General features: G+C 32.2%; 1 protein-coding gene across 1 annotated transcript; it reads left to right on the top strand.

Moving 5' to 3' along the window:
- Nucleotides 1–3815: 3815 nt before the first annotated feature.
- LOC120267051 (E3 ubiquitin-protein ligase MBR2) lies at nt 3816–8499 on the top strand. Its single transcript, XM_039274732.1, has 6 exons — nt 3816–3969; nt 6191–7545; nt 7620–7670; nt 7747–7845; nt 7911–8066; nt 8150–8499. The coding sequence occupies exons 2-6, from the start codon at nt 6226–6228 to the stop codon at nt 8306–8308; spliced, it is 1785 nt and encodes a 594-aa protein (XP_039130666.1). The 5' UTR covers nt 3816–3969; nt 6191–6225; the 3' UTR covers nt 8309–8499.
- Nucleotides 8500–8935: the final 436 nt, after the last annotated feature.

Below are 8935 nucleotides of genomic sequence, written 5' to 3'. Positions count from 1 at the left end.
ATATGTGTGTGTGTGTGTGTGTGTGTGTGTGTGTGTGTGTGTTTATTATCATGTTTAAAAGAGGAGAATGAATGGAGATCATAACTTTGCTTGTTAATTAGATTTTTTCCCCCTTATGGATAATTTATAGCACCATAGCCCAATAAGATCATATACTTGCAAATTTATTGTTGGGCATATAATAACATCATTAAAATTTATGATTTATAACAAACTTATTTCTACTTAACAAAGTTAATGGCAAATTAATGGTCCTTTCAAATAAGGTTTGTATCATCATCAATCACAATCATGATTGTCACTATTTAATGTGCAATATAATTAAAGCCTTAAAATAATTCATCAACACCTTATCACTTAGAAGGTTAATTGATTAGATATTTTTTTAAAAAAAATCATATTCTAAATTAATAAAATAAATTGCACATAATCATGATCATAAAACTAAATTAAATTATCTCAAAAGTGAATAAAAATGATTTTGTTTTAATCACAAAAAACTAAGAAAATTCTCAAACATAAAATCAAATAAAAACTTTTATAAATCTTAAAAATTTATCAACTTTTATTTGTACCGTTTTATAATTAAAAAACCTACGCACATCTTTGACACTTTATTAATCACATTTATTAAAAAAATAATTAATAATTAACTTCCAATGGAAACATCCCTTCAACTTGTAGGGCTTAAACATCTTCAATGCCCTACAAGTGGCTTATCCATTTTTATGCAATTATCCAAAAAGGAAAAAATGGAAATTTTCCATGGAAGGGAAGTGATGGGCAAGAAGATGCCACCTGGATGTCTAACACTAATTTAAACATTTTTTTTATTAAATATGTTAATATGGGAGCAATGACACCACACATAAATAATTATACATAGTGAATACTAATATATATATATTTATTAATAGTTTCATACAATGGAGAGTTGAATATTCAAAGATGGCCTGCCTTCTTGGTTGGAAAGTTTGAAGAGTTTCTTGCACTCATCTTTAGAACATGTTACAAGACAAGAATCACAAGATGAGACATTCTCTTCTCTTATTTAATTGCAAGAACTCTTATGGAAACACTATATATATAAATATATATAGATAGATATATATATAAAGGTTGATTGGAAGCTTGATTTAATGATGATCCATTAAGTGTTTTTTTTATTATTATGAATGAAAATAAAATAAAGAAAGTGATTAGTAGACAAAATTGCTTCATAAGGGTTGCAATCTTGGTCTACCAAAAATTAGTCTTTGATTGGAAACTAGAGATGTATACTTACTACCTACCTCTCCTTGTGGCTTTTAACATATTGCTTTATATGATTAAACTTTGACCTTAGTTTTTTTCCCCCCAAAAAATAAGAGACAAGGGGAGAAATAATCATGGGTAATTCAAGGCTATGACTTAATGACAGAGATTTAAAATCCTCTCAAGATAATGAAACTATATATATTTTACCTACAACTTAGTCCAATAAAAAAAAAAAAAATTAACTTTACGGATTATTATTAGTTTTTTTTATATCTTTGATCTATCGATTTAATGGGATGAGATACTGTAAGCTCTATAAAGAAATAGACCTATATTAAAAGCTCTTTTTTTTTGCATAAATAAAAATTTAAATTCAAAATCACTTATTTAAACGACTTTAATTTTTACTGTTTATATCAATTTCAGCCGATATATATATATATATATATATATATATATATAAAGAGAGATGTGGTCAGGTTATAAGTAAGAATAATTTGATCCCTTAATTTTTTAAGTAGAGAAGGAAATAAAGTAACCAACTACCTTGTAAATGGGTGGTTTTGCATATAACTTAGTTATTTTTTTATGAATAATATTACTTTATTTAAATTTAAATTTTACTTTATAGTTTATACTATTTTGACATAGAACTAATCCAGATGTGGAAAGTGATTATTATGTATTAAAAAAATCATTTTAAGCACAACTAAGTTCTATCAAACAAGCACTTTAATTGTGACTTCACTTCCACTTCTCAAACTTTGAGTAAACTCTAGCTTTTAACAAATTTTGTCAACTTCTTTGAATGTGTACACACACACATGCATATATGGCAAAGGTTGAAATTTATAAGCCCATAATTCTATCGAAAAAAGAGGATATATATATATATATATATATATATATATATAGCAAAGGTTGAAATTTATAAAACTATAATTTTTTTTATTTTTTTAAACATCATTTAAGATTTAAGTTAGGGACAAATATAAATGTAGTACACACTAATAAACTCAACAATATTTTGGCCTCACTTTGTGTAAGTTTTGAACCAAGTACTAATAGGTCAAATAACAGATAGCATAAGCCTATAATTCTATAGAAAAAGAGAATATATATATATATATATATAACTCCCTACATAGTCAAATGGTTGAAATCAGAAGACATTCATAGAAAAAGAGAAAATGAATTTTTTTTTTTTTGAAAAAGTTTTTTATATCCCTTGAACTTCAATCCTCCAAAAATTTAGGATGTGTGTGTGTGTGTGTGTGTGTGGGAGTGCTTAGTCCATGTTGATAAAAATAAAATAAAATAAGATTAAAAACAATAGAAAGAGATGCCTTCTCCTTAATCTCAACCCTTTTTTTTTCATGTGGCAATGTAAATGTTCAGTGATATATTCTAAACCGCATTAAAAGAGAAAATGTCCTTACTTTAATATGTTTTTCTTTATTTTTTAATTTAATGAAACTTTTATTATTGTATGAATAGAATAACAAGAAGATGCTCAAGAGAAGAGGCTTTTGGATTTGGACAAAGGCAAAGGTTAGTGCTATATACTTTAGCTTAAGAGTAGATTATCAAGTCATTCAACTTTGTTAATTAATTAATTGTTTATTTAATCATCCATTTAAATGAAGTAGGGTCACAACTATTTTTATATAAAATCTTTATAAAAATTTTTTATTTATAAATCACCGGCAAATATTTTATGATTACATGTGCCTTCACTTTTATTATGTTTTATCAATCATCATCAATTAAAATTAATATTTGATTGGAGCTTAATAATAAAATATTTCTCTTAAAAATGTAAATAAACTCAAAAATAAACCTAATGTTTGCCCATCTTGTCTCTTGAATGATATAATACAATGTACTTGCATGTTGATTACTTCAACTAAAAATAAACATATTGCATGTGAACCAAGTAGAGCTTTTAGCAAAGTTTCTTGCCATGAATGATGACCATGATTATTTATTTTTATTTTTATTTTTTAAAGCCTTCAAAGGTTCTTTAGTTTGCTCATAATTTCTATAACTCATCAAACTTCTACATCATTTAAACTTAGTTCATAATTAAAATTTTTAGTATTAACTCAAATGGTAACATAAAAAGATATATAATATTTTTTTTTATAGAATATTCATTTTTATTTTTTGGAGAGGATCTATGAAAAGAAATTCACAATTTAAATATGGTAAAAGAAAATGAAGATTTATGAAGAAACACTCACAAAAATAGAAATTTAACATGCAAAAAACTAAACATAGATTCCAATTAAAATCCAAGAAAAAGAAAGAAATAGAAGTCTTTCTAAAAATAGTACATGAATTGAATCCATGAAAAACAAGAGGCCATTAATATTTATTTTTATATATTTATATTTAATTTTTTTTTTTTACAATTTATTTATTTATTTTTGGATGAAATTAAAAGGAAAAAAATAGGAAAGAAATGGAGGTGGCCGGTCAGTGTGCGATCCACGAAAGCGTGGGCTAACCACCACACCCGGCGCCATCTTATCAGGGCACGAATCTCAAAGAGGATCTAACGGCTAGGAATCGATCTAGGGTGGGTAGTTGGGTCCAGGGCATGGGGGCTATTAAATCCCATCGATCGTTTTGGCACGTTTCAGTTTGGAGTTGATCGATCGTCGCTTCCCGAGGAGCTTCTCTGGCGTGCCGAACACGCACGGATTGGAGGTAGGAGAAGGAAAAGAGGGATTTTTGCGGAAGGTTTTGATGTTTTTGGGTGTGTTTTTGGTTGAAATTCGGGATTTTTAGGTCCTGGTTTTGAATTTGGAGGGAGAAATCAATGGATGTGGTTTGTTTGGAATGGTTTTGATGGGATTAAGGTTAGTTTTTGGACTGGAAATTTGTGAGCTTTGTGTGGTGTTTTTGTTTTGTTGGATGTTGAATCGTTGATGTTTGTTTTGAGGAAGCTTTTTATTGTTTTTGGGATTGAAGGTATGTTGGAGGAGAGAGAAAGCTGGGTTTTGTTTTTTATCTGTTATTTTTTATTTTTAAGCTTTTTTAATTTTTGTTATGTTTGGTTTGATGTTTTCTCATCAAAGTTGCGATTGTTTGGCGGATGTTTGTTTTATTATTTTGAAAGGAATTATAAAAGTTTGGAGAAAAGAGGGATTTTTTTTCCTCCGTCTTTCATGGTTTTGATCTTTGGTTGTGTTTTTCCCAGTTACAATTAATTTCCATTTGTTGGGACCCATTTCTAAATTTCCAAATTTTATATTTTTGATCTTTTAAACGATCTTTTTCTCTTGATGTTTTTGGATTTTAAAGGGGAGCATAATATCACAAAGTTAATGAATTGGTGAGATGCGAAAGGAGGGATGTTATAATTTTATCTTTCAATAAATTTTGATCTGTTTTTGTTTATTCCGTTTATCTGAAAGTTGTTATATTTAGATGAAATTTGATCGTTTGTTTCTGGAAATTTTTATGTGAGAATTTCACAAGTCAGATAAAATTAAAAAAAGAAGGGGAAGAACAAAAACTATTTCATTGTTTTATGGATGTTAATATTTGATTTTCTGTTTTTTAGTTTATTTTCTTGCTTTATATATGCTGTCTAGATTTCTCTGTTTTTTTCTGGATAAATTCTGTTTTTTTCTTTTTCATTTTTATTCTTTGATGATATGATGAGTGTTATTCCAAAGGGAATGAGAATCAGTCAAAGGCCTTCTAACTAAAAGCAGTTTTTTTTTCCCCTTAATCTTCTGGTCATTTCTTAACTTTGGTCTTTGATTGCCTTTCTCTGGAAAAATACTATAGTTTTTGTTTAATGATATAATAAGGTCTTTCCTGGAGTTTGACTTGTTTTTTTTCCCCTGTTGATTTTTCCCAGTTCTTCTCATGCTTGCATAATCCATGATGAAGGGAAATCAAAACAAATATTGGTGTTTGCCTTTTAGATGCTTGTAATGCTGAGTTCTTATTTGTTCTTAGTTTACTTTTGCCTTGTTTGAGCTAAATTTTATTTATGCAATGCTTGCTAAAGAGACTAATTTGTTTGTTATCTTCTTCTCTGTTGTCAGTCTCCTCATCAGTTCTTAAGCATGTTCCTTATTTGGATTGTTCCTATGGAGTCCTGAAACTCGCTGATTAGTTTTCATAAGTAGAGAGAACATTAGTTGTTTATGATGACTTCTTTGAATGCCTTCAATTCTGAAGATGTTGTGTAGTTATAACCTTAGTTATTATATTGAATAACATCTCAAGAAATTTACTTGGCCCAGCAAGTCTTGAGAAGGGGGATAATCTTAAGATTGCTAGAAATATTTGAGTTGATATTTTTGTTAAGATTTTCCTGTGGGCAAGACAATATGTTAATTTTTTTTCTCATAGCTAGCAATCTAGGATTAATTTTTACATGTAGAGTAGACATGGTTTATAAGAGCTGAGTGTTCATTATTGTGGAAGATTTTTTTTTCTTATTTTTTTTCCATGTATGCTTAACAGTTCAATGTAGAGTGTCATCCCGCTAAAGAAGGCGATGCTCAGTGGCAGCAAACTTTTTACTTTTTTCTTTTTTTGTTTTTTTGTTTTTTTTGGGTGTAGAAGTACACAGATTTCGAAGAAGAATCGTTTAAAATCTATTCAAGTTAATCAAAAATGTTGTATAGCATTCCTTCCATCTGTGCCGTACCTCTCGCCCCGGCACAGAGTTGATAAAAAATTGACTTTGAAACTTGTCATTCCTGATTCCATAGATTCCTTTATGGTTGCTGCTCTTTGGGGTTGTAATTGCGAATTTACAATGATGTTGCATAGTGACATTTTCTTATCTTTCCGGACTGATGTTTTATGTTTATATTCAATTTCAATTGTAAGTTTTTATTTGTGGTCCAAGAAACAATGTAACATTTTTTATTGCTTTTTTTTTTTGTTGTGGCATAAATCACAGCAAATTTGTTTGTCGGCTTCAACGTGTTGATTATCATGGATGTATATTTACGTAGAACCGCTGGAAACATTGGTTCCTCTAGAAAAGGGTCCAACCTTGTTGGTAGAGATCTGAAGCACGAAGATAAAAGCGTCCAACATTGTAATCGGATTGGATGCAGCACGAACCTTAACTACATGAAGGGTGGCCACTTGAGCAACGCAAACAAATCAACTTGTTCAAGATCCTCTTTTCGCTCTGCTTGCAGCAAAGCCCTGGCCAACATGGATGACCTTGAGAAACCTAAATGTTTGAAGGCAACTTTTCGCTCTACTTGCGGCAAAGCACTTGCAGGAAGTTCTTCAGCATCGTTCCCTACTTCTATTGTCCTTAATAAGTCTCACCGTGAGCAAAAGAGTCGGTTGTTATCCAAGGGTACATCCGTCACTGATAGTAGTAGTGCTAGCAGTAGTAGCAGTAGACAAGATATTCAAGATTTAGATTCCGTAGATGCACAGGAACAGACTCAAGACGAGACAGAAAATGGAACGGCCACTTCCATGACTGGTAACTTTCAATCATTGTTACGTGGTGCTGATAGCCTTGATTCTACTCGAGGATGTTCCACCAGTGTAATTAGGAGGGTGGCTAATGGCAACACTATGTCAACATCGAGATCATGTAGACAAAAGCCAGGAAATATCAGTCAGGATACTTCTTCAAGCTCGGCAAAGAGTTCTGTCGTATCAAGGAGTGGAACTTCTAAACTTGTTTCACAAATTCCTGGTACTGGATCACAGAGATACGGCCTAAAAAATTTAGGCTGTACCTCAATATCAGATGTTCTCCCAAGTGGTTGGTCTTCCTCCAATGGCGGTCAGGGTAGAGCGGTAGAATCAGTTAGAAAGAGACCCTCAGAAGGAGAGAGTTCTTCTGGAAGAGGTAAAGGTATTATTGGGTCTTCAAGTGAAAGACGGTTAGGCTCTCAACATAGCAAACTTTCTGGCCCTAGTGTCTCTACTCCGGAGAATCTAATAGCTCAAGAAGGCTTGAGAAACAGTAACAAGCCGTTTAGTAGAGGATTGTCTGTGAGAACCCAACGAGGTCCTGTTAGAGACACTAGAATGAGACTTTCTGAGCGCGGAGATAACAGCACTCCTCATCTGGACCCTCTAGTTATACCTCAACCTCGTGTTTACATTCAAGATGTTCCTGAGAGTCCATCAAGATCTTTCCTGTTGGAATCGCCGCCTTCTCTTTCGCATGATTCATTCAGCAGCCAAGGTTCTAGTAGTCGTTCAATTCGCAACAGATTACTTGCTAGTCATTCTGACAATAGGGGTGGACATCACTTCAACATGGAAACGACGGCTGAGGTATTGACTGTATGAACCATTCAGATAAATAAACATACAGCCCTGCTCTAATAGCTATGGTTTTACACATGCAGGTCTTGTTGGCGCTGGAGAGAATTGAACACATTGAGGACTTGACTTTTGAGGCAAACTATCTTTTTTTTCTTGTTAGAACTTCTGCATCTGCATTATTTACTGACAAAATGCTAATTTTCTTTGCAGCAACTAATGATGTTGGAAATGAACTTGTATTTGGGAGGTTTGAGTTTCCAGGACCAGCACAGGGACATGAGAATGGATATCGACAATATGTCATATGAGGTTTGTTCTTATCAGAGCAGCATATGCCCTTTTTGTTTCTGTCGCTTAAAGTTTTACTTGAGCAGGAATTGTTAGCCTTGGAAGAGAAAATCGGAACTGTGAGCACTGCTCTCTCGGAAGAGGCGTTATCAAAATGCCTGAAGAGAAGCATATACATCCGGCCCACTCTCGCATCGACAGTCACCGCTTGCGGTGACGATATCAAATGCAGCATTTGCCAGGTTTCCTTCGGAAGAATGTTTTTAATTCCTGTTTCTTAAATATGTTTCAATTTATGTAATATTTGTGGTCAATTTGGTTTCAGGAAGATTATGTATTAGGGGAGGAAATTGGAAGCTTGGCTTGTGAGCATAGGTATCATGTAGCTTGCATTCAACAATGGCTTAGATTGAAGAATTGGTGCCCAATTTGCAAGTCTTCTGCAGTTGCTTCTTCTAAGTCCCCAATCAACAGACCCACTTAAAAGCATTTCTTCAAACACATACAACAACTCTGTACATAAACTTTCTTGTTCCTCTTGTTCAATAAATTCAGATCATATTGATCTCCTGCCCTCCTTTTTTCTGTTTTCTCATTGTGGGAAAAAGTCCACCGTTTATAAGATTGTTTCTCTTTGATGAAACTGTTCACTTATAAAATTTCAGTTCTTTTTAATTGTGTGCTATGCCCCCTTTAATTTTTTTCATGTTAAGCATATGGGGTGTTTGTGAATTTTACATATTTCAAGGGCTTATATGTGAAACCCAGGAAAAAAACAATACACTGCTCTTTATTATGCTAACGCCTAACGATAGCCTTACAAGACAAATTACAGGACTAGTTCTTCATGATTTGTTTGTAAAATCAAAGAAGTTGAAGCACTCATGACTTGAAAAGGTGTGAACAGACTCCAAACAATTGCTTTGGGTGAGTTCACAATTGTTAACAACAGCAACAATGAACTTCACAAACTCAAAATCAAAATCAAACTCAGAATGTCTATGAGAAACAGAACTCGGCTCCATTTAAGACATTAATTCAGATACTTTTATCCTCTGCCATTCACGCGGAACTAAAATTTTCACATTGTCTTCATGATCATGGAGAAATC

Source organism: Dioscorea cayenensis, chromosome 8 (assembly GCF_009730915.1).
Source record: "Dioscorea cayenensis subsp. rotundata cultivar TDr96_F1 chromosome 8, TDr96_F1_v2_PseudoChromosome.rev07_lg8_w22 25.fasta, whole genome shotgun sequence".
In the NCBI taxonomy this organism is placed as follows: domain Eukaryota; kingdom Viridiplantae; phylum Streptophyta; class Magnoliopsida; order Dioscoreales; family Dioscoreaceae; genus Dioscorea; species Dioscorea cayenensis.
The sequence above is the reverse complement of the archived record's forward strand: the minus strand, read 5'-3'. Positions and strand labels throughout refer to the sequence as shown.

Coding starts and splice junctions, on each gene's coding strand:
- LOC120267051 (XM_039274732.1), top strand. CDS start 6,226: ATGGATGTATATTTACGTAGAACCGCTGGAAACATTGGTTCCTCTAGA. Junction 7,846..7,910: donor TCGACAATATGTCATATGAG/GTTTGTTCTTAT, acceptor TTACTTGAGCAG/GAATTGTTAGCCTTGGAAGA. Junction 8,067..8,149: donor TCAAATGCAGCATTTGCCAG/GTTTCCTTCGGA, acceptor ATTTGGTTTCAG/GAAGATTATGTATTAGGGGA.